The sequence below is a fragment of the Cydia splendana genome, chromosome 25, assembly GCF_910591565.1.
Source record: "Cydia splendana chromosome 25, ilCydSple1.2, whole genome shotgun sequence".
Taxonomy (NCBI): Eukaryota; Metazoa; Arthropoda; class Insecta; order Lepidoptera; family Tortricidae; genus Cydia; species Cydia splendana.
In genome coordinates, this window is record NC_085984.1 from 1228244 (window position 1) to 1254398 (window position 26155).

Genomic DNA, 26155 nt, shown 5'->3' on the forward strand with positions numbered 1-26155 from the left:
ATCAAGGCGGTTTGTTAACAAGGACCTACCGGTAAACGCGAAAATCGAAATTTAGTTATCTGCCTCTATATCGCTCGAATATGCAAGAGTGATAGAGAGATTAGATAACGAAATTTCGATTTTATTGTTTCGCGGTAGGCCATGTGATTGACGTGATTTGTGATGTGTCAATGTGGTTTGTTTACTGTATGTGCCACCTACGCAGAGCTTTGCCTAATATTCCCTATTAGAAAAAGTCAGTTTGTAAAATAATTTCCAAACATAGCCAACCCTACTTTATCTTAATCACTCTCCCCTATCCCCGTGAGTCTAAATGTACATTAAAATGTACATATTCGTTGCAATCTAATTTGAACCTTCCATGAAACAGATAAAGTAGCTTTTCTATTGTTTCATTGCCTTTTAAAACAAACTAAATTCGTTCCAGTTTACAAGGTTCAAGTTAAAAATTGGAAATCTTTCTATGGTGGGTGTTACGAGGCTATGCCAAATCCGCTCATAGGTCGCCTGAGCCTAGCAGTGGGATGTACAATGTACATCCCACGGGTAGATTCAACAGTACGTGTATAGATGAGAGATATATGTATGATAATGATGGTTTATACCTTTGTTACAGAGAGACGGACGATCACCAGCCCACGAAGCCCGTCTGTCAGCGTATCAGGTTTGTACTCAACCAAACGGGCCTCCCGTTTAACCTTTTAACCTACAATGACGTCAAGTGACGCGCGCGGCACCATAGGGGTCATCTAATAATTACGTCGCACGAATTTCTAGGTTTTTTGAACCTTGACACACTTGGTCACATTTGGCAAACCTGGTGTGACGTCACATTTTTTCTACAAAATTGCCAAATCGAATGGAGTATTATTAATATTTTATCAAAAGAAATATTAGTAATTTTATAACCCAAAACTGATTAGGAAAGAAAATTAAACGAATACAAACGATTATCGTTCAAGAAGCTTGTTATTTAATCGAATAAAATAATTGAAATGAATGCTCGGTAACTGATGATGTTAAAGTGACGTGACAAAGTTTGTGACTCCCCCCTCCCCCTTGTCACAACAAGTCAGATTTTCTTGACCACCTCCCTCCCCCTAAACGTGTGATGTAATTAATGGATGACCCCTTATCAACCTTCGTGCATTCCGACAAATTCCAATCGCCGTGGCGTTCCAAGGGTTAACTCAGTCGGTTTCTTAGGTGACCTAACGCATCACCGCCATAGGGAACCGGCTGAGTTAAGCGGTAGATAGCTTGTAGTGTTATACATGGTTCACATAACGTATTATACAGGGTGTCCCAAAAATAGCTACTCGTAAATTGACAGCTAGATTTATGTAGATTTTTTTCGACATATAATACTTGTAGTGCATATAATATACTATATAGTGATAATATATAATATAATATAAACGAAATTATCATTACAATTTAGTTCAGAGTCAAATCACCAAACAAAAAAAAATTGTTTGTAAAAGTAACTTTTTTATAACATTGCCTTTTAAGCTTTAAATTTATTCAAATTTGTTGTTCGATATACGTGAGTGTTCATATAAATATCATGATTGCATAAAACAAAAACGATTAATACATTTAGTTTCACTAATAGATAGTTAATTACTTCTGAAGTAGCTAGGTAATTGGAAACAAAAACATAATATTGGTTTTAAATCTTTTCAGTTTATCAAGTTGGACGGAAGAAGTCTATCTAAAAAAATGTGTAAAAACCATTTTCAAAAACTCATCGAAAAAACGAAAAATCAAGAATCGAATAAACTAGCCTAATCTCTTCATATTGTTTAATAGTTCTAAGTCTTGTAAACTAAAATTAATTCTGTTGTATTAACTATTCTTAATGAAATAAAATGTATAATTAAATATATTTTTGGGACACCCTGTAGTAAAAAACGCATGTAAATGATTATTGTCAATTTTCTTGTGACAGCGAAATAGTGATTTAAATTGTGCAATTTAAAATATATACTTATTTAACATTTTGTAAAGAATTTTATACATGCGTTTTAGGAATGCTTATGCACTTATGTACAATGATGTATTTGCGCTGGATTATAGTTATTAAATCCTCTAGCCGCCCAGATGCCTTTAAAAAGGTATCACATGCCATTATATTATGAATCTTTATTTTAACAAATCATAATTGGATTTGTCTTGGCAAATTTTGGTATCTGGGCGGCTGGGACATATCGCTGGCCGAATATTACAGGGTTCTATGTTACATTTTCAAGATAGTTGAAATTCGACTTAATGTCACTATGACAATGTTCAAATTTCAGTTCGATAAAAGTGAAACATAGAACCCTGTAATATTGGGGCAGCGATATGTTATTTTTAGAAATAAATAACACACATATTTTTAAGTCAAGTACAGTTTGTACTTGTAACATTAAACTTTAATATGATATATAAAATTATACATTGATGTTGTATGCCTTATTTTATTTTTTAATCTTTTAAGAAGTGTCATTTTATGAAAATGACAGGTTGATATTGCTAACATAAAAGTGATGTCGGCCAGCCTAACCTTCTGACCGTCATTCGCCATTCAAAAATATCTCGCACACGCCAAATTCCTTTTTGCCAGCAAATAATATACAGCAGTATAATGCGACATAAAAAAGTAGAAATTAAATAAAATGGAACTAAAAAAAAAACATACTAAATTGTTGCCATGCTTAAGCATTTTACGTCTAAAATGTGACAGTTACGTAGGAAATAATTATCTACAATTTCTTGTCGGACTGTAATATTGGTGCAATTGGGTATGGGGACGGCTTTTTGGCGGCGGGTTCGTTTGAAATTACAAAAAAATGTTACGTAGTGTCGTTAGTATTAGTGTAAGGCCTGAGTGGACGCTCGGAGCGGAGCGTCCGGCGGGGCGTGCAGCGTGGCGTCGGGCGCACAAGTGATGTGAGCAGCGTGCACTAAGGCCGCTCCTACACGTTAACATGCACGACGCACGCGCCGCCCCACTGCACGCTCAACTCGAGCGTCCACTCAGGCCTTACACTTAGGTTAATTGATTTACTGTCAACGCCACGTCACCGAAGTGTCAAAACTGAAATTGAACTTTATGCATATGCACGTAGGTCCATGTTGTTCATGTATTCATTCATTTACAATATACATTGTGTTTGAATAACAGATATTTACAAAATTAAAAATCTGCAAAATCTGCAAATTTGAAATCTGTTCTGTGGTCTGTGCGGATTAATCCGTCTTTGGCGTTTGACCTACGGTGCGGATATATCCGTCATTGGCGTCCATAAGGTTCAAGTGTGTTGGCGTATGGCGTATGCTATACTTATATGTGTATCAATTAGGTACAATAAATATAATTCAATTACATGGTTAACTTTCGTAACACAATGGAATCAATTAACTTAAGACTAACTACATGTCCTTAACTACGTACAAGTTTTATGCGAAGCCCCTGTGACTATTAAAAGTAACCAAAGTAACTATAACTTTACTGTGTTTTGGCAACTCTACTCATAATTGTGTAACTATTTGTTTTTCCACGCCGCTACGGACACGGTTTGTATAACTTAACATTATCAGCGTCCACCGAAAACCTAGTGTCGGGTATAAGCAGAACAAACTCTTTGCGACGTCGGCGCGCGTCGCAGGAACGCCCGCCCGTGTCGCAAATACCTGTCGCCATGAGAGGTGAACTATTAGGACTAGCTAGACTAATACTAGATCTAGCCAACTAGTGGCTATGTGGGCTCTTGTAATATAAACCTAGTGTCGGGTATAAGCAGGACCAACTCGTTGCGACGTCGGCGCGCGTCACAGGAACGCCTGCCAGTGTCACAAATACCTGTCGCCATGAGAGGTGAACTATTAGGATAGGACTAGCTAGACTAATACTAGGTCGGGCCAACTAGTGGCTATGTGGGCTGTTGTAATATAAACCTAGTGTCGGGTATAAGCAGGACCAACTCGTTGCGACGTCGGCGCGCGTCGCAGGAACGCCCGCCAGTGTCACAAATACCTGTCGCCATGAGAGGTGAACTAGCAATTGAAATACAGTAGAAACCTAGATAGCGCGAAACTCAAGAGAAACGTTAAAAAGTTTTTGTTAACAAGTTTTGCGTCTTAACCTAACCAAGTTTCACGAAAATTGGTTGAGAAATGTGACCTGTAGAGGACCCACGCAGAAACGAACTTCTACCAGAAAAGTGGGTTAGGTTAGAACTGCGACCCTCACAGAAACCGACTTCTACCAAAAAAGTGGGTTAGGTTAGAACTGCGAGCCTCACAGAAACCGACTTCTACCAGAAAGTGGGTTAGGTTAGGTTATAGAGGTTTTAAAATTCTAAATGCGAAATTCCACCAGGATGCGGCACTGTACGGCACAAGCATATTCACTACAAACATACTTGTGCCACAGATTTGTGGAATCCTGCCTTTATAGTTTTTTGTTCGTCTTAACACATTCATTGCCACGCAGCCAAATAAGACATCCGCGCCAGGCCACAACAATTTCGTCATATAAAGTTGTAGTACCACGATCCCGACTATCGGGTCGTCCGGCCTGGGAACGAAATCATGAAATACCCTATAGTCGGGTTTTCGGCCCTGAATGTGTTAAAAAGGTTTCGAGTTGGAGGTAAATAAGTGTAAAATTTTAAATGTGAAGTTTGTCAGTAAATAACTTCGAGATATATCTCTATAAACAATTCCTTTATTTTTCGAGTTATACATAGAGGTTGAATTTATTTTTCGAGTGCGTGAAGGGATTGCTGGATGTGTTGTTTGTACAGACCGGTCTCCGAGCGGCGCGGCGGCGCGCTCCGTGTCCGCGGTGGACGCGGCGGCCGCGCAGCGCGCCCGCGCACGAGCGCTCTACTCGCACATGACGCGCGCCAAGATGGCCGCCGGCACTGCCAGCCTGCGTGAGTATTTACTCCTTGGCAGACATATAAGTTTTTGTGGCAATATAAAGTGATTGACAAGATAAAATATCGACATGTCTGTTATCGATGTTACCTTAACGGTATACTTAGATATATTTATCACATTTTAAAAGAAGATAGTAACAACGAAATACACAACACGTTCGATATCTGCTTGTCTTTTGATATATTAGTAATTTTCTGTTCTTTTAGCACTGTATACTACAGTTTACGTTTTTATTTTTTAGTACTAAATATATGTAATAAAGAAATTATGTACCGTTTTGTAATTGAAACTTACTATACTAGTAGAAGTTACATATTTCAAATATGAATCTACCTATGACTTATCAATAAAAGATTTATCGATGTTTCATTTTTTCAAACACTCGTTTTTGCCACAAAAACTTCTATGTCTGCTCCTTGGTAATAATGAGGATTATATGGGGCATTATCTATAAAAAGGGACCTTATTGTCGATGGCGCTTACGCCGCACTGCGTCGCGCGGCTTCGTATTTTTAAACGAGCATCGTTAATAATGGCGTAAGTGCCATCGACGGGTCCCTTTTCATAGATAACGTCACATATTGGTAGCAGTGGGTCTTTCGAGTACTGTGGGATACGAAATGTCTCAAAATATAGATGGAAATCAATTTTGTAGCAATTTTGTCGATATCAAGCAAGCGAAAAAGTCAAGAGATAAATTAATGTGACAACGAGCGAAGCGAGGAGTGATGTAGACTTGTATTTATTTTATACACATCTTCGTATATAAGTTTAATGTATTGCTGTACGATTAGTTAATAAATGTTGAATTGTTTTTGCCTCCAAATAGAGGGAGAGGTCGCCCAACAAGGTACATAATAAAATAAATATAATCCACAGTTGTTTTCTCGCACCTTTTCGTTGCTATGTACACGTGGAGCAGCTTTTCATGATTTGTACATATAAAATTAGCCATTACATTATTGTTTTTGTTACGATTTCAAAAACTTTTTGATTACTGTACTTTTATGTTATACCTACCTACCTAGAAACATTTAAATAATTATGTACAATCAAGGTACTTAATATCAGCACGGACAAAGTGACTAAAACATGTATACACGACCTTATTGTCCATATTTTTGACACTTTGTCCGCTGATATTTCGGACCTCAGACTGTACTTAGAGCATCATCTTGGTTTAAGTTCTTGCTAAATCTTACAGTTATACAATACAACTCATTATCAGATATTTTGTTATTAGGTGGTCAGTAATACTTACTCGATATTGCACGCTGCTTTTTTTATAAAAATTTGATTTTTGTACCTATCCTATTACAATAGTAGTTTGTGTTACACGGGATCAAAATGATATATATCCATCAAGAGCGTACATTGAATCCTGAGCGTAATGAGGGATTCAAGTGTTAACGCCCAAGACGAAATAATTTTGATATCGTGTGACACATACTGCTTTTCACATCAACTATGAGGAAATTAAAAAAATCTTAGTGTTGACACAATCTGATGCTTAAACAGATTATTTAAGCTAAAAAAATAATGTGCACAAAAATGTAAAAATAGTGTGCTAGAGCAGAAAAGTGTTACTTTGATCCCTCCTAGCAGGGAGGACAAGTGCCACTTTGATCCCTCCTAGCAGGGAAGAAAAAGCTCTTTTCCGAATAGGTGGTGTGAAAATAATATAAGAATGTCATGATATCCACTGAGATCATCTGAGTAAAAATTATTATATTGAACCAGGTATGTCTTACTTGATCCCCTAGGACCTAGGTGATCCCATTGATCCTAGGTGATCCATCAAGTGATTTAGGCCCTCAATATACGATATAAAGATATAATGTAGTGATATATTTGCAGCCCGCGCGAAGAGATCCCCGCAGAGCAACAGCGGAGTCCCTCCGAGCCCTGAGAGAGCAGTGGGCCGCTCGAGGTCGCGCCCTGGCGTGTCACAGTCACAACGTAAGTTTATTCATATTATTATCATATTATCCTCCTGAGACTAAATGTACATGACGGGTGGCATGGGTTGTACACAGGATGGCGGGTGGGCGTAGTACCTCGATGTATTACTTCACAGCTAACTCAGTATGCTACCAGTGCATGAAATAAACTTTCGGACTCGTTAACCATACTCGTGCCTACTATATTTCAGTACTAAATAATTAAAATATCTAGTCACTATTGGGGTGTATTTGGATTGAACTCAAATAAAAGGATCACATAAAATCTTTCAAGTCTTTATTCAAGTCAAGCTCGGCCGGCTCCAACCCTACATCTCTGACCCGAGAAGATTTAATTCCTTCTCAATTGAGGGTATCCCAATATGGGACCGGCAACAAACTCGGCGGGACACATCTTTTCAAAATAACACTTCTCTTTATTTTGCTAATCAACTTTATACAGGTGTCTAAAACTATGAACTGTAACGCTGCAATACGTCCTTCTGGAGTCACGCTCCGACATACATTACAATGAACATATTCGTACAACCTAATTTGAACCTTTCATGAACCAAATAGAGTAGCATTTCTTTAGTTTCATTGCTTTTTATAACAAACGAAATTCGTTCTAATTTACTTATCGAATAAGGTTTAAATTAAATAATTGAAAACTTTATACCGTAAAACGGGGTGAAAAGACACGATTTTCAACTTCAAGGACGATTTTCGCCAATAATCCAAATGATAAAAGTAATTATTTTGATATCATTTTTTGAGTCTTGGTTAGTTCTTCGATTTTGCATTTGTGAAATAATTTTTTACCTACCCAATTCAGAGAAAATCAAAGAAAACTACCTGTTTTCTCCATATCCTTAAAACGGGGTCGATATTAGACACAAGAAAGGGGTGAATAGAAATATTAAGTTTTAGCTGTCATAGGCATCGAATTGGTCATTATTATGTGGATACTCTATTGGCAAATGGTATATATATCTGTTAACCAGCTATTTAACACAATATTATTTTTTTGTGTCTTTTAACCCCCAAGGCGATACTGTTCACCCCATATGCGTGTCCACTGACCCCTTTATCACGTAAATTTGCTTGTTATTGGTTTTTTTGCAAAAAAAATGCTTTATTATAGAGAAAATTAGTGATATTATTTATTATTTAGGTACTACAGATACTATATTACCAGGTTAGCTAACCTTTTACTTAGTTAATGTCAAAACATTTACCGCTAGAACAAAGTTCAGACAGGCTTCATTTCTTACCTCGGCGAGACCTTACTTTAGAGTCAAAAAAATCTAACTTTTAGGCAGTTTGATTAACTTCTTTTGGTATCAATGTAGAGAATAAATAGTCTACTTTATACGCATTCCAAAAAATCTAATTTTAGAGATGTACGTTTTTAAATATAACAACTTGAAAGAAAAAGTTCAAATTTTCTCTATTCACCCCGCGATTTCTGTTCACCCCGTTTTACGGTATGGTGAGTCTTACGAGGTTTAACTACTTCCGCCTATGACTTTCTCCGCGTAGCCTTTAAAAATCTGCAAACGCATTTTGACCTTCTTAAAGGTTGAATCAGGCGTGGCTCACTCTGCGATGTCGTGGCGTCGCTAGAAGTACATGCGGCCCACACCAATTTTGGTGTCTAGCAGTAGTAGTTGCCGCGCACCTCTAAGGAAAGAACGCCTGCTCGCGCTTGCGCCACCTTGCAGTCATAACTGTCATAAAAGGCGTTTTGTTAGAGAGTGAACTTTCTGTACCTAGTACTGTTATTTACATAAAAGTTGTTGAATTTAAAAAAATCTTAGATGAGCTCCAGTATTTTTGAAAAGTGTGTTTTATTAACTGTGTTTAAGTTTATTGAACGTTCTCTGTTAATAACTTAATATATAACAGAATTTGTAGAAACTGAAATAGATCTCAGTGAATTTGATCTCAATGAATGCTAAATCCTAGCCATATTGGTAAAAGCCCGAAATGTTTAGTGACCATCGGCCGTCTCGGACTTTTACCGACGTTAACTAATGTGAGAGCAGTCAAAACCCCTGAAGGAGCATCATCGTGTGACTTTACTGTTTTACAAATTCTTAGTTTTTAAACTGCTAAGATATTTTTTTTACAATTTAAATCAATTTCGCAGCCACATCTCGCTCATCGTCGCCATCAGCTAGGAGTTCGGGGCCGCTCTCGCTGGCGAGCGCGCGGCGCCGGCCCTCCGGCATCCCGCGCTCGCTCGCCGGCTCTCGAGAAACTAGTCCTACCAGGTTATACATTTTGTTTATAGGGCGATGTCAAAATAGTAGATTTTAAATAAAATGGACCTAAAAAAATCCATACTAATTCCATAATAAATTGTTGCCATGCTTAAGCGTTTTACGTCAAAAATGTGACAGTTAAGTAGGAAGTGGCGCCCTCAATAATTTTCTTCAAGTTTGAATTGTTAGTTGTATTTTGTAAAATTGTTGATGTATTGTTATTATTTTTGCTTGTATGTAAATTCAATGTTGACGTGTACAAGTGCCCTTGTGGCCTATTTGCTGAATAAATGTTGATGGTTAATGATGTTTCTTGTTATACTATAGTTATCTAAAAAAGGTATCGTCTTGGGTTGTCCCATTCGTTTTTCGTCAAGTTCTTAAATTAGTCCTATTCTGCTTTCGTCACTCATTCTACATTGAAAGCCACCGACGATTGTGACGAATGTAGAATAAGTGACGAAAGCAGAATAGGACTAATTTAAGAACTTGACGAAAAACGAATGGGACGACCCAAGACGATACCCTAAAAAAAATATTAAGTTAATATCCAACCATAGTATTTTTCAAACAAGAAGAGTACGCTGATAGATGTCAATTCAATACAATTATGCGACATTTGGAATTTTTAGGTTATACATTTTATGTAGATGACATCTGTCAGCGTACCTTTCCAGTTTGAAAAATACTATAGGTAGCATTAATAAGAATACATATATGTATCTTTACTAATAAAATTAGTTTACCAGACTGTATAATAAATGATGTGACGTTACAGAACGGGTCGCTCCAACAGCGTGGTGGGGTCGGCCATCCGCAGGCGCGAGTCCGTGGAGCGCACCACCCGCGCTCCGTCCGCCACACTGCGGCTACTGCAGCAGACCAGGGACGCGGAGGGAGTACTGAGGGTTAGTATAATGATGTGACGTTACAGAACGGGTCGATCCAACAGCGTGGTGGGGTCGGCCATCCGGCGGCGCGAGTCCGTGGAGCGCACCACCCGCGCTCCGTCCGCCACACTGCGGCTCCTGCAGCAGACCAGGGACGCGGAGGGAGTACTGAGGGTGAGTATAATGATGTAACGTTACAGAACGGGTCGATCCAACAGTGTGGTGGGGTCGGCCATCCGCAGGCGCGAGTCCGTGGAGCGCACCGCCCGCGCTCCGTCCGCCACACTGCGGCTCCTGCAGCAGACCAGGGACGCGGAGGGAGTACTGAGGGTGAGTATAATGATGTAACGTTACAGAACGGGTCGATCCAACAGTGTGGTGGGGTCGGCCATCCGCAGGCGCGAGTCCGTGGAGCGCACCGCCCGCGCTCCGTCCGCCACACTGCGGCTCCTGCAGCAGACCAGGGACGCGGAGGGAGTACTGAGGGTGAGTATAATGATGTAAGTGATGTAACGATAGAGAGTTACGATTAGCACTTGAGTTAACACTTGAATTCCGAGCGTAGTGAGGGGTTCATTGTCGGCCCTTGTCGTAAATATGTCATTTTGCTCTTTCAAATCTACAATAATTCTGAATACTAGTGTACAATAGCTAACCCCCTTATTCATAAACACGTTACAAACCTCAATTAGCTATAATCGTTGTCTTCATCTGTCATTTTGACATGTATTTGTAAGAAAGGGATAAAACATAATTTAACTAAATCAGGCCCGTAAAGTTTTATGAATAAGGGCCACTTGCACTTGCACCATTCGACTAACCCGGGGTTAACTGGTTAAACATTGAGTTACCATGGTTACCAGTACAATTTGACACTGGGTTAACGGTTTAACCGCTTAACCCCGGGTTAGTGGAGTGATGCAAGTGACCCTAAGGGGTTTAGTTGATAGTATGAATGTTTCTTCTTTGTACAGAGTCCAGAGGACAGTTCAGCGTACGACAGCGGTCGGCGAGACGACGACTCCGAAGCTTCCAGTGTCTGTTCGGAGAGGAGCTTGGATTCATACAGGAGGCATGATGTAAGTTATCCATACTTGGTTTTTAGTTTTTATACTACGTCGGTGGCAAACACGCATATCCTCCTAAGGCCCACGGTCCTACCTATAGCACTTCTTCAGATCGATGAAATTTAAACCATATTCAATTGGAACAGAGTTGCATTTCTTTTGTTTTGCTAAATTTTCAAATAAATAAAAATCAACTCTACTCCCTGCACTATAGGTTCAAACTTCAATGGCAAATTTTAGGTTTTTCATTTGTATGGCTGGGCCTTAGGAGGACGGCCCGCCTGGTGGTAAGCAGTCTCCGTAGATGGACGCCTGTAACTCCAGAGGTGTTACATGCGCGTTGCCGACCCTAACCCTCTGCATCCTCGTTGAGGTCTTGCTTCTTGTTTGCATTCATTGTAGACTTTGTAATCATCTAAACCGAATAAAGAACAGGCGTACAGTCAGCAGCAGAAGTTGTTAAGCGGGTGAAGTGTTCAAAATGATCTTGACGCGACTTTATTGTTAAGAGAATAAGAGCGTGTCAAGGTAATTTTGAAAAACTCGCCCGCTTTGCAACTTCTGCTGCTAACTGTACAAAACACCCACACAATTTCATCTTAATCAACAGTTGAATGCTTGCTTGCTTTCCAAAATTCAGGAAAAAACATTCAACAAATAAATTTCCCTGGGCCTCGACCACAGAACCATCAGCCCAACATTTGACCATAGCCTTGAGTTAAAAAGTTTGGAGATTCCTGCCTTAACCCCTAATATTGGGACTCGAGGGGTCAACGAGAGATTCCTGAATCTCCAAACTTTTTAACTCAAGGCTATGGATGTTTTAATTTTAGATTTGACTTTCATCGAGGACACGTTATCGTGTGGGATCCAAGGGTTAATCATCATCATCATTATCATATCAGCCGAATAACGTCCACTGCTGGACATAGGCGTCCCCAGGGATCTCCATACGACCGGTCTTGCGCCGGTCTTATCCATCGGCTCAAGGGTTAATGGAGTAGGCTAAATGCTGTTGTTTTGTTGCAGAGCGTGTCGTGGTCGGGCTCGGCGTCGCGCCTCGGCTGGGAGGGCTCGCCGCCGCCGCCGCCGCCTCCAGACGAGATCATCGCGCTGTGCGCGAGCACGCACTGGACCGAACGCAAAGATGGCCTTACACATTTGGTAAGTTTACTTGTATTTCTAGTTTTTAACCATCTACAGATTCTAAACATTTTGTACTTTTTAAAACTTGTGATCTGGAAGAAATCGTTCTTTTAGCGCGAATAACAATTCCGTGTTTCTTCCATCGCCCAGTGTCGTATTCTCACTTTCTTTGGACATATTATACGTCGAGACGATACATCTGTGGAACGACTTGTAGTGCAGGGAAAAGTCGAAGGCACAAGGCGCGGTAGGTCACCAATGCGTTGGTCAGACCTAGTCAAAAGTGCATTCAATGAACCACTCCATGAATGTACAAGGAGGGCTACAGTACGGGAGGAATGGCGACGGATCGTGAAGCTTGCCACCGGCCCTGATATGACGACCACGACCACTCTGACAAGAGTGTAACAAAGAAGAACAATTCCTCTCACTTCACCATCCCGTCTTGTTTTGCAGCCATATTTTTCTCATACATTTTAATCCAATTTGTTAGCCTGGAGGAGTTTCAAAATGCATAACTCTTTGAACGCCACGCGTGTAATTTGCGGCGTGTCATTATGAACCTTATCGAATTGCAAGAAGGTTGATATGCGCGCGTCAGTTGACGTCTTTGGCGTTTAACTGGATAACAAATAACCTCATTGTTTAATATAGAGTCCGCCACATCACCCCATAGATTACTTTTTTCCATTAAAACCAGGTTTTAGGCAGTTTTCAATAATAACCTTTTCGTTCACAGGCCAACTACCTAAACTCCGGTCGCCTCCTCACCGACTCGCAGCTCCGTCGCCTCACGGAACTCCTCAACAAGATGTTCGTGGACGCCCACACCAAGGTGTTCAGTCTACTCCTGGATGCCGTCTGTGAACTGCTCCTCGTGCACTGGCAGCAGCTCAAGGACTGGCTGTACCAGCTGCTCTTCAGGTATGGAACTCCTCAACAAGATGTATGTGGAGCACACCAAGGTGTTCAGCCTACTCCTGGATGCCGTCTGTGAACCACTCCTCGTGCACTGGCAGCAGCTGAAGGACTGGCTGTACCAGCTGCTCTTCATGTATGGAACTCCTCAACAAGATGTTTGTGGAGCACACCAAAGTGTTCAGCCTACTCCTGTGTTGAGCCTCCTCCTAGTTGTGTAAAAAAGATGATGAAAACTTGACGTTGACAGACGGTTCTGTGCAACCGGCCCTGAGTTACAAAGTGTACAAACGTTATAATAACAAGCGCCTGTCATTAAAACACAGACCAACCCCTATAGACCGAGCTTATAGGACGACTCGCGGTCACCGCCCGTATGGTGTATAGGTCAAATATAAGATTGTTCGCGCGCCGCTCCGATCAGTTGCGCCCAAGGTTACGACCTGTTAGCAGTGTGCACGAGTCTAAGAAAATAAATCGTAAACTATTGAATTCATTGGGAAATCATGGGATATTGCAGCGTAAAATGGTGTGGCAAGTCATCTAAGACTTCTACTTACAAAACAGATGGAATAACATCCCACAGGAAAGCGAAATTCATTATTTCATTGAATAATGTTTCTTGTCCGCGGGGTTCATTTTATACTGGTCAGTAAGCAGAGGCGAAGTATGTCCGTCCCTTTTCGTCAACTTGAAAATGCAATGCGCTATCCCTTTCCCTTTCGACTAGTGATGTGACGATGATGGTTTTTCAGTTGCGGAAACTTCGTGCTTCGTCATACCGTATTGTACCATTTTAGACCTGATTTTGGACCTGATGATGAACTTCAAAGAAGTGCGAGGGAACTCGGTGTTGGTTTGTGATAGACATATGTTGTATGGGTTTTTTAGAATCCTCTAGGTGAGCAGTTAGGTCTCATGTCACGAGATGGACCTGATGATGAACTTCAAAGAAGTGCGAGAGAACTCGGAGTTGATTTGTAATAGGCATATGTTATTGGTCCATTTGAATATGTTTTCAATACAACCTTCTATGACCTTAATAAAACGGACAAAAGAAAATAATTGTATGAGATTTTGGCGACACTTTTTTCTCGTATCGAAAGAGATTGCGATTCTGAGTGGAAATAATATAAAAATTCTAAACTTTAAAATTCAAGTTCTGGGTACTTTAAACAGAAATGCCCTAATATGTTAAGTAAAAATTTCAGGTACATTGTTAAATTACTTAATGAAATATTAAATTAATCAATAAGTATAATTATTAAGTAAGTTTACTCTAAGTATACTAAATTGGTAACAATTTTACCACAATAAATTTCGATATCACTGGTAGCAATACCCACTACCTGTAATGAACATGTCCCATCCCTACGCTTACACGTGTCAGCGCGCCATGTTTAAAACGACCAATCGCAACGCCGTGAGCACCCCTCCCGCACCTCACAGTTTGGTGATTTGCGTCGGGAATAAAATGGCCAATATTAGGTTTCTAGAGGCGGTGTTCTGTGCATTAAAATATAAACATGTCAAAAATAACTAATATTCATTTCCATGCAAGAATATTGTATTACGAATTATTTTTGCGTAACTACGTCTATTAATTCATTCATTTAAGCGAAGATAATCACTTTGTAATGTATCGTCACTTCATAATCGCGTAGTAATTTTTTTTTGTTAAGAATATTTTTTAATATAATATTATTTAATTTTGTTTGCAGGTTACTAATGAAGCTAGGGACGGACATTCTAGGCTCCGTGCAAAGCAAGATCATGAAGACGCTCGACGTCATACACGAGTGCTTCCCGCCCGAGCTACAGCTGCATAACATATTCAGGTATTAAACATATAACTACACACCGTCCGTACAATGGGGAATGCTTCGAAGAACTTTTTGATTTGGTGCCATCGTCTCGTTTTTATCACCGGACCTCCCGCCAAAAGAGCAAAGTTCATCCCCACTTCTTAGATACATGGCACACCAAGAATAAGCGGGCCTCTCGCTCGTTTCTTCCCAGAACGTGCAGAATGTTGAATGAGTTGCCTCCTGAGGTATTTCCTTTGCGCTACGACATGGGATTCTTCAAGAAGCGGGTATTTAGGGTTCTCAAGGGTCGGCAACGCTTAAGTGGCTGCTGTGATGTTGCTTATGTCCATGGGCGACGATGACCGCTTCCCATCAGGCGGCTTGTCTGCTCGTTTGCTGACTATCACCAAAAAAAAAACATTTGGATAGCTACAGTTGCACAATATAGACAGGTAAATCCCGATGTCCTTTTAAAAGGACATCTTTAAATTTAGAACTTTCATGGAATTGAAGAAGGTTCCAAATAACTGTAAATGATTCTGGGGCTTAAGAGGTTAAAACTTGTCTTGATGACATATCATATACCTAAAAAAGGGAACCTAGTAGAAGGGGGCGCTAGTATCTTTGGCACTTTTGGGCTGGGTGGGGGTCGGAATGGGGCTGATAGTGTAAGTAATAGGATGGTATATTAGTAATGTGTTTAGATTTTAAGAAACATTTATTTTAGGGTATATGTAGTTGCTTAAGTAGATATTTAAGAATGACTTGGAATGTACCTACCAATAATGTTTGACATGTAAATGATATGAAATAAATTTGCTGAATTACTTTTATCGTTGAAAAGGGAATAGCAGGAGATCTAAGGTCCACCACCTTGCATTTTGGAGACAAAGCAAACCGCTTGGAACAGGTGTTCCTGGGGGTGATCTGAGCTGATTAAGCCCGGTTGCCAAGAGGTTCCCCCCAGCAGGTGGGCAGGGGAGGGGGGGTAAAAGTGCCTCCGGCGCGCCTCACTCTAAGCTTTATATCTGCATACATCTCGCAACTATATCAAGTTTGGTGTCTTTTTCGTGTAATTCGAGGATGAAGAATTCATTTCTGTGACTAAATGTTCACTTACCCATACAAAAATTTCGAGAAATTTAAAATTAAAAAAAAAAACTTTAAATTTTTTTTTCGTAAATCCTCTAAAAAGTTTAAACTATGAGGATTTGCTCTAGAAAAAAAATACCTGTGAATAGCCCAGTTATCCTACTATACAGAATAGTAAACTTGTCAAACACTTTTTTTCATAACTCTGTTAAAAAAAAAATGTTTTGTGTCGCGCGGCGTACCTGCATTGTAAGAGCGGTATGCAGCGTTTAGGATTTTTAAGTATGTTTAGATGATTTCTGATAAGTTGTTATTCTTCTGGTTGTAGATTACATTAATAAATTACTTCTGGACGAGATATATATACAAAAATAAATTAAATATATAAATAAGGATGTTGGGAAAACTTTCGCCAACAGAGCTAAGTATTATAAATGTGATAAAATTAACATTATTATTTGTATGTCTTTTCCATATCTCGGGACCATGGGGTCCCGGACCTTTGGGAGGCGTACGTGGGGACTTTTGGGAGGCCCTTTAAGGCACGTTAATCTAAAAGCAAGGGATACATGTGGTGGATACTATCCCCGAACGCACAATGTGATACATCCGGAGATGGTCCCCGCCAGGTGCAAAGACTATTGCAGTGCAGCACTTTTGTGCTGAGATGGGAACTAAGGTCATGGGCTATAGATTTGAAAGTTGGATGGACTGGATAATGGGCTATGGGAGAGACTAGCGGACACCTGCCGTGACAATCAGTCTCAAAATTGTAAATGACAGGTGGTGACTCGCCAACTCATTGAGTGGGCCCCGCCCACAGTGCGACAACAGGGCAACACTTTGGAGTGGCTGTGAGGTTGTCGAGAGGTGAGTCTGCGGTAGCCAGATCCCGGTAATCCGTTCAGCAGGCCGCCGGCGTTATGACATTTTACACTTCCAACCTGGAGCATAGGTCCCGCTCTTGCGACTCCATTCTGGCCGGCCAATCAAGGCAAGCACAGAGACGAGGGCCAGATGACAGGGCCCTCTGGAATAGGGGTCCGCGGTGTCGTCACTCACCGTCAGCTCGCCACAAGCTGCCCCCGCGGGACATTATTATTATTATTGTGGTGTTGTGGGCCTTTGAGTGTCGCATTGACCAGCATTGATCTATTGTGACGGCCCTTTAAGTTCATTACTAATGCCCGTTGCATCCAGAAAGTTCCAGATTCTTTGGGCCGTAATGTTTTGTACCTTATAGGGTTGCACTACGTGTCGCCCTAGAGGTAGGTACTTCTTTTTGACATTAGTAGTCCACAAGAACAGATAATGTGCATTGCAGTCTCCTCTGACTCCTGACAGAACCTGCATGTCGCATCTTGTTTCTTGCCAATTTGAAACATATGTTTGTTCAACTTGCAGTGTCCAGTCAGTATTCTGGTCACCGCGCAGGTTTTGTGCCTTTTGAGTCTTAAAAGCTCCCTAGCAGTTTTGCTGTTGAACCCTTTGATCAGAGCTTTCGAGTGTTCTTGTCCTTTAACGAACTTCCACCAATCGATTGCTCTCGTTTTTTCTAAGTTGCTGAGCAGAGAATATTATGCATCTCGTTTTGTGCTTCCACAGAAGGGTTCTGGGCCGACCAGGGGTGTGTCTGCGCCCTTTCTAGCAAGTTCGTCCGCTTCTTCGTTTCCGTTAATGTCGGAGTGCCCTGGTACCCATCTAAGTGTAACTTTGATGGAGTAAGCCAGTGCATTTAGGTTTGTTTTACAGTTCTGGACTAGTTTTGAGTTTGACTCAAGGGATTCTAGTGCCAGCGGAGCAGCCTGGCTGTCTGAGTTGATGTAGATAAGCTGGTGTCTTAGGTTTCTATCCAGGTTGATCTCCGCACATTCGTTGATGGCGAAGACTTCTGCCTGGAAGATTGAGGCCAGTGTGCCCATGCTGACGCTATTTCTGAGCTTAGATCTCTCACCATAGATCCCACATCCTACATCATTGCCTTTCTTGGAAGCATCTGTATACCAGATGTGGCTTCCCTCTTCGACGTACATTTGGTTGTTGATCCATTTGTCTCTAGGAGGTATTTCTACTGTGTACAGTTTGGTGAGATGACATTCGGTGTGCGTGTCATCAGTGGGCATGCTAAGGGCTCTATTCGCAAAAACCCAGGCCTTTAGGCTTTAGGCTTTAATGCCTGAGAGCGCCATTTTGGCCTGTTTAGCGTGCATATTCTGTAGACGCACTGCTTGGCCTCCTTTTGCACCTGCAAGTGGAGTGGTATGATGTCCAGCAGTGCATCTAGGGCCGCTCCCGGTGTCGAGGAGTAGGCGCCTGTTACTGTTAAACAAGCCGTGCGTTGCAGGCTGTTTATTAGAGTGTCTATTGCTGTCTTTTGGCTGGTTTTGTTACACCAGACTGCGGAGGCGTAGGTGACAATTGGCCTCACTATCGCTGTGTATAACCACATAGCAATTTGGATCTTAAGCCCCATCTTGCTCCTGCCATTCGACAGCATGACCACATGGCCATTTTCGCTTTTTGTATAATGTTTCTCAGGTGAGGGTTCCAAGTTAACTTTTGGTCAAATGTGACCCCTACATATGTACTTGACATCTGCCGAGAACGGTATTATTTGTCCATTAAGTCTTGGTTTTGTGAGTTTATCGAGCTTCCGTTTCCTTGTGAATGGTTAAATGGCTATTACAGTCTTGCTCGGATTAATGGACAAGTCATTTTCTCTATACCATTTGAATATTGTGTTTAGAGCTCCTAACATTAGGTTAGATATTGTGTTGAGGCAAGGGCCTTTGACGATGACTACAAGGTCGTCGGCATATCCTTGTGTATCAAAGTCTTGGCCTGACATGATTGCAAGAAGTTGGTCCACTGCTAGGGTCCATAATAGGGGGGATAAAACGCCTCCTTGTAGGCACCCTTTAGTTGTATAAAATTCATGCTCTATATATAGTATTGATGGTCAGAGTAGCTACTCTGTTCGAGAGCATGCTATGTACCCATCTGGTGGTTTCGTCTACTCCCTTTGATTTCATACCATTGAGTATGGTCTCTGTGGGCGTATTGTCGAAAGCACCTTCAACATCAAGGAACGCACATAGAGCGGTTTGCTTTTCCTCTAGGGTTTTCTGCACCTTGTCAACCTGGTTGAAAATTATTTCGGCGACACGGCGGTTTTCAGTTGTGTCGCATGTTCCGGTGTAGGATTTGGTCTATGTTTGGGGACAGATTATAGCCCCTCAGCAACAGCCACCATGCCCTGCTGACTGGGGCTGGTCCAAACAACATGGTTATTGGGAGCCCATATGGACAAGCCTACCTGCGGCGGCTGCTGCTTGTTTAGAGCTTATTCGCTGCCGCTGCAAAACAAAATGCGGAGGGAGGTGCAACTGCGTTAAAAAAAAACCTAAAATGCACAGTCCCATGGGCATGTAATGGCAATTACGAACATTATATATCTTATTTTAATCCGCATTTTTTGTCAAACATCTCCTATGTTAATTTTATCACATTTATAATACTTAACTCTATTAGCGAAAGTTTTCCCAACATCTTTATTTATATATTTAATTTATATTTGTATATATATCACGTCCAGAAGTAATTTTTTAATGTAATCTACCACCAGAAGAATAACAACTTATCAGAAATCATCGAAACATGCTTAAAAATCCTAAACGTTGCATACCACTCTTACAATGCAGGTACGCCGCGCGACACAAAACTTTTTTTTTAACAGAGTTATGAAAAAAAATGTTTGACAAGTTTACTATTCTGTATAGTAGGAGAACTGGGCTATTCACAGGTATTTTTTTTCTAGAGCAAATCCTCATAGTATACATTTTGTAGAGGATTTTCGAAAAAAAAATCTAAAGGTTTTTTTTTTAATATTGAATTTTTCGTTTTTTTTGTATGGGTGAGTGAAAATTTAGTGACAGAAATGAATTATTCATCCTCGAATTATACGAAAATGACACCAAACTTGATATAGTTGCGAGATGTATGCAGATATAAAGCTTAGAGTGAGGCGCGCCGGAGGCACTTTTACCCCCCCACCCCTGCCCACCTGCTGGGGGGAACCTCTTGGCAACCGGGCTTAATCAGCTCAGATCACCCCCAGGAACACCTGTTCCAAGCGGTTTGCTTTGTCTCCAAAATGCAAGGTCCCCTTAGAAAACGGGACCTTAGATCTCCTGCTAGAAGGGAAGTGTGGTATAAATGGTCGAGCGATGCTTGGTCGTTTAGTAACATGAGACCGTAAATATTCGTTTTGGGGTCTTTTTAGCGTACTTAATTTAGTTGTTTAAGCCGCTTTTAATGAAATTGTTAACTGTTGGCAGAGTATTTTTTTTAAATATGTGTGATTCGAATCCTTCTAGAAGTATCAAGCGTATAATTTGTGTAGGTTCTTGGCGGACGGCGCGACGGCCCCGACGGCCAAGACGAAGGCGGCCGCGCTGCGGTTCCTGGCGGCGCTCGCGCACGACTACTGCACGCCGAATGCATGCGCACAGGCTCTGCAAGGTAATTTGTGCTTAGTTATTATTCCTCCCAGCCTAGTCGGTAGTGACCCTGCCTACGAAGCAGGAAGTCCCGGGTTCGAATTCTGGTAAGGGCATTTAGTTGTGTATTTATCACAAATATTTGTTCCTGAGTTATGGATGTTTTCTCGTGTATAAGTATTTATATATATGTGCATATTACATATATCGTCGTCTAGTATTCACAACACAAGCCTTATTGAGCTTACTGTGGAACTAGGTTGATCTGTGTAAAATTGTCCTATAATATTTATTTATTATTGTAATTAAGGCTTCATTTAAACTACTTATAATGAATTTTCAAGATTAGATATTGTATGAAAATTTTAACCAAATATTTAATAATATTCATTATATGATTCATAGAAAAGGTATTGTATACATACAGTATCAATAATGAAGCTTTTTAATCTTGTACCTTACACACACGATACTCGACTGAAAAGACCTATTATATTACGACTAGACGGGCCCGCAGCTCCGCTCGCGTAAATGAAATAAAGAGTTTGTCTTATGTTTAGTTAAATACCGATATTATTATGTATTGAACCCTGCCAGGGTTTATAACTGTGATAGGGACTTCTTATTTGTAACCGATATTTGGATAACTTACTTCGCAAATTTCTCAAAAAAATTATGTGATTTGATAAAAGGCAAGATTGTATTTTTTCATCTACGTAGGTATTTATTTAAAATTTGTTTCAACATAAAATTATGGGGTTGCATTTGAATTACGCATTATAGGGAGGGGGGAGGGAGTAGCCCCTCCCCCCCCCCCCCCGAACCCATCCCCAAAGTTAGGAAATCAATAGTTACCACGACAATTTTTTTTTTTTTTGAGGTTATGTTCAATAATACAACCAAAGCGTACGAAAGGGTAACCTATTTGGAATTTTGTATACTTACATATTTTTGAGCACTTTGTCCGTATACATGTTTTTGAGCACTTTGTCCGTATACATGTTTTTGACCACTGTATTTCTTTTTTGACAGCGAGTCGGGTGTGTTGTGAACGCAAGATACCTAACACTCCTCCTCGCTTCGCTCGTCGTCGTACCTAACGGTGACTCAGGCACTGTATTTCGTTTTTGACAGCGAGTCAGGTGTGTTGTGAACGCAACTTCAAACACGTATAAAAAAACCACGCGTCTCCTAGACACAAATCGGGTGTCATTTGAAAGGGGTGACCAACCCCTATAAAATGCCACCCTTCCCCCCGCCCCTCCCTATAATGCGTGATTCAAATGCTAACCCATGGTATAATAATATACTCCGCCTGGTACTCCATTCCGAGATTCGCGTATGACCTAACTGACACGCGCCTACGTCATCATGCTGTTTACAGGTTCTCAAACTTTGAAATGTGGGAGAATTTTAACCAACGAACGGTGAAAATTATTTTAACGGCATTAATTTTAAGTTATTCATGTAGAAACATAGTAAAATAAAACAAATCTAATGTATTAAATTAAACTTTATTTATCTATACAAGACAAACGTTTAAAAAACTAATTCACAGTTACACATTAATTACCAAGCTTACGACGTGAAAAGTTTGGAAAACACTGCGACTGCTGACACTGAGCGAGAAGGAAATAACAATTAACACGCGTTCGACAAGGATGACGGTCAGGGCATGAAGTTATCTAGATCCGAATTGTCAAATGTGCACAGCGCTATCCTGTGTTGCCAGTAGTATAAACAGAATTACCCGAAAGTCTGAAATTTCTTTCGTGAATCGGAAGATATTGCTAACGAGTAATTAAAAATGACGTGTTATTGTAAAATTTAAGCTAAAATACATATAAATGAAAATTATAAAATTATAAAGAAATATTTTAACTTATTAACCATAGGTATAATGTACCCATGTAACATGTTATGTTGAAATAAAGTGGCAATGTTATTGTGACGTAGGCCCGTGTCACTCTGGGAATAGAAGACCATGTTTTATTAGACCATGTGCTAACCCAAAATTATTATTTATTTTTATAAGCCCAATTGCAAACACGTTCATTAGAACAATTTCCGCCTTAAGACGAATATGTACGACCACCACCGCCCATAAATCGCATTTTCATACAAATGTAAATAGTCCCCATTTCCCTGTCTGGATATTGACATTACTTACGACGGCTACGGTGACGCAACGACCGAAAATGAGTCCTGGCTTCCGACACCAGATCACACCATGTTTCCCGGTCTTGCGATAGCTCTCGCCAGTCGCCATGGCCGAGGTTGATCAGATCTTGAGCAACCCTTGAGCTCCAAAATATCTGAGCATGCACTTTAACTACATTATAATTTACATTGTTCAGATATTTGTGAATACCTCAGCCGTTCCGATATATCTGATGGTGACTGTTCAGCAAGAAGAAAAAATCCTACCTGGTGGAGTCGCATCGTATTACGCTAGAAAACAGTTCCCGAATTGGTTATATCTGTAAAGTCATTAAAGTATAATTATCACACACACATTATTACGGGCACCATCCCTTAAACTGATGGGTTCTCTGGCCCATCTCGGCAGCCCGTTCCCCGGACGAATGGCAATGTTTGCCGAAGCCGTGAAAGTCAATCTGAATAATATAACTCAAAAAGAAATTTAAAACAATAAAATACAAATTATTAACACGATAATCATACGATAATATTAATTTGATGGATATGTCATAAATGGCATAAGGCACTCGTATGGGCTATGGACTAAGGTTGAGGTTGGCAGCACTTTTTATTTTACTTCGTGTAAAAAGACTCAGAAATACCTGTATACCAACATGACAAACATAATTTAGGTTACTTTAACTTACGGATAATTTGGTCTAGTCTGTAGCACCGCCAAACGAAAACAACCGAGAGTTGCCGAGAATGGGCGATCATCGTAAAATCAAGATTGTTATGAAAATTTCTTTTACTTATTGTAAATTAAATACGCATCGAAAGCGATAGTTTTTATGCTCTAGTTTTATTCTCATATGTAGACAATAGATTTAAACAGTTTTTTCTTATCATACGTGCGTTGTATTCGAGATACGTGTCAAAAACTTTTTTAGAAATTTGTAAGGCGCCATCTCTCTTCTTCGCTCGTTTTTTATCCCGTTCTGGTTTTTCAATTTTATATATATGATTGTATAAAATATTATTTGTTATTTTAGTCGACTCGTGGGAAAAGTATTGTGTATCCACATTCCGGTGTGACAGTGGGAAACCGCAATAAACATACATATAGCGCTAGCCCGTTTACACACCGGGGCTATGTTCCGAATCACGCTCACGGCGCTCACAACGCTTACAGTGCTGGCTGCCGGTCCGAATCAGTTAGCTGTCTGAAGTTTTTTTCGCGCCTGTTCTGTCATTGTCAAACGTCACCGTGACGTTTGCGCTCAAGGTGCTTACGCCTGGGAGTGTGAGCACCGTGAGCGCCGTCCATCGACGTCATCGATGACGTCACGATATCTCATGTAAGCGCTGTGAGCGTGAATCGGTCCGATTGTGAGCGTGCTGTGGGCGCTGTGAGCGTGATTCGGAACAGAACCCGGACCAGCGTGATAATTTCGTTATTAGTCTAAACCCGTCATTTCGTCCCCAGGTGGCGCCGGCGGAGTGGCGGGCCGAGCGCTGGTCAAAGTGGCGGCGCACGCGCAGGACCCGCGCGCCGCCGACGTGCGGCTGAACGCGCGGCGCGCCCTGGCTGCTCTCTACGACTGTAACCCTGTGCCGGTAACTATTTCATTATTTATGTTTCTCTGCTTGTATCATTTTCTTTTTTGTGTTTGTGTTCACGTATAAAAATATTTCTATTCTATTTATAATGCTTCCCTTCCGCAAGACAGGATACGTGGGCCGAAATAAGATTTTTTTTTTTTTTTTGTTTTATTGAGAAACAAACAGTCTTAAAATAAACATATGAACAACTTAGCTAGTAGCTACATATTAATTTCGGTATAGACCTATAGTTCCCTAATTTACAAAGATAATTTACAAATGTATAAAATTAGTGTAAACTTATAGTACCCAATTACATAAAAATAGAATAGATGTAAAAGAGAAAAGACTCAAATTACAAGTATGCGGTTGCTTGCAACATTTCACACTTTCTTTACTTCAACAAAGAATATACAGTTTTCTTAAACAGACCTAATGAACTGCCAAACAAGTCTGCGTCCATACATTTTTCATTGTACTGCTTACATGCGCGCCCAATATATGAATGCTGTGCGTGTTTCGTTCTGCTGTTAGGAATGCTAAATAATGCCTTACTACGACAACTACGTTCATTCCTACGGGGAACACGGAAGCCAATTTTATGTAATAGGTCGGGGGCATCTACGACATTATTAATAATTTTGAATAAAAATACCAAATCTGTACATGACCGCCTAAGTGAAAGCGGCTGGATATTATGATGTGTAGCCGAGGAAGCGTAATTTACATAGTTCCGACCTACTCGAAATTCCAGTCCTTTAATAAACTTTTTCTGGAGTCTTTCAATTCGAGTCTTATGGACATTATAGAAAGGATTCCATACTACAGAGGCAAATTCCAATCTACTACGAACGTAACTATTGTAAAGAAGTTTATAAGTGAGAGGTCTTCGAAAAGGTTTTGCTACGCGAAGAACGAAACCCAGTTGTTTGTATGCTTTGTTTAATATATGATCTATATGTGGGTTAAACGTTAGTTTTGCATCCATTAGCACCCCTAGGTTAGAGAACTGCCGCAGAGCCGGTAACTGAATACAATGGGATCCCTTTTCCGAGTGAAGGTAATAACTGAACATTTGTCACTATTTAAAAACAGATTATTTTGCACACAATATGTTTCAAAGCTAGTTAAATCATCCTGCAATAGAGCACAGTCAGCGTCTGTTTTAATGATTCGAAATATTTTAGTATCATCGGCGTATAAAAGGGCTTTAGAATTTGTCAGACACTCCGTGATATCGTTTATGTATAAAATGAATAATAAAGGGCCCAAATGGGACCCTTGAGGGACACCTGAAGTGGTTATTTTGAAAGCCGATGAAAAACCGCCAAGTACAACACTTTGGGACCTATTTTCTATATACGATTTCACCCATCGAAAAAGATCACCATGGATGCCAAGTTTCCAAAGTTTCACCAGAAGCGTATTGTAAGAAATTTTGTCGAACGCTTTAGCGAAGTCTGTGTAAACTGCGTCGACTTGATACTTATTATCCATTGCATCTCGTATGACTTCACTAAAGGACAAAAGATTACTCTCCACACTTCGACCCTTATAGAACCCGTGCTGACTCGGATTGATATGACGCCGTACAGCGTTTGATAATTGGTCAGTGACAATTTTTTCCAATATTTTACCGAATTGGCACAACTTAGAAATAGGCCTATACTTTTCGACGTCTTGACTTATAGAACCCTTAGGTATTGGTGTGATCCACGCCGTTTTCCAGATTTGCGGTACCTTTCCCTCCTTAATAGACTGCTGATATAATTTGGTGACAGGAACCACCAAAGTACCAGCACATTTACTAATTAGCAAAGGATGTATACGATCAGGTCCTGCGCCTTTATTT

General features: G+C 40.5%; 1 protein-coding gene across 1 annotated transcript in view; it reads left to right on the plus strand.

The window, feature by feature from the left end:
* LOC134802851 (CLIP-associating protein) overlaps nucleotides 1-26155 on the plus strand; it is an 85011-nt gene that overhangs the window by 33738 nt on the left and 25118 nt on the right. Inside the window, exons 16-26 of the mRNA XM_063775588.1 lie at nucleotides 617-664; nucleotides 4794-4925; nucleotides 6790-6891; nucleotides 9025-9148; nucleotides 9918-10047; nucleotides 11004-11108; nucleotides 12126-12260; nucleotides 12982-13166; nucleotides 14882-14998; nucleotides 20463-20581; nucleotides 24188-24318. Of these exons, the coding sequence (XP_063631658.1) occupies nucleotides 617-664; nucleotides 4794-4925; nucleotides 6790-6891; nucleotides 9025-9148; nucleotides 9918-10047; nucleotides 11004-11108; nucleotides 12126-12260; nucleotides 12982-13166; nucleotides 14882-14998; nucleotides 20463-20581; nucleotides 24188-24318 (1328 nt within the window). The remainder of the gene's footprint in view (nucleotides 1-616; nucleotides 665-4793; nucleotides 4926-6789; nucleotides 6892-9024; nucleotides 9149-9917; nucleotides 10048-11003; nucleotides 11109-12125; nucleotides 12261-12981; nucleotides 13167-14881; nucleotides 14999-20462; nucleotides 20582-24187; nucleotides 24319-26155) is intronic.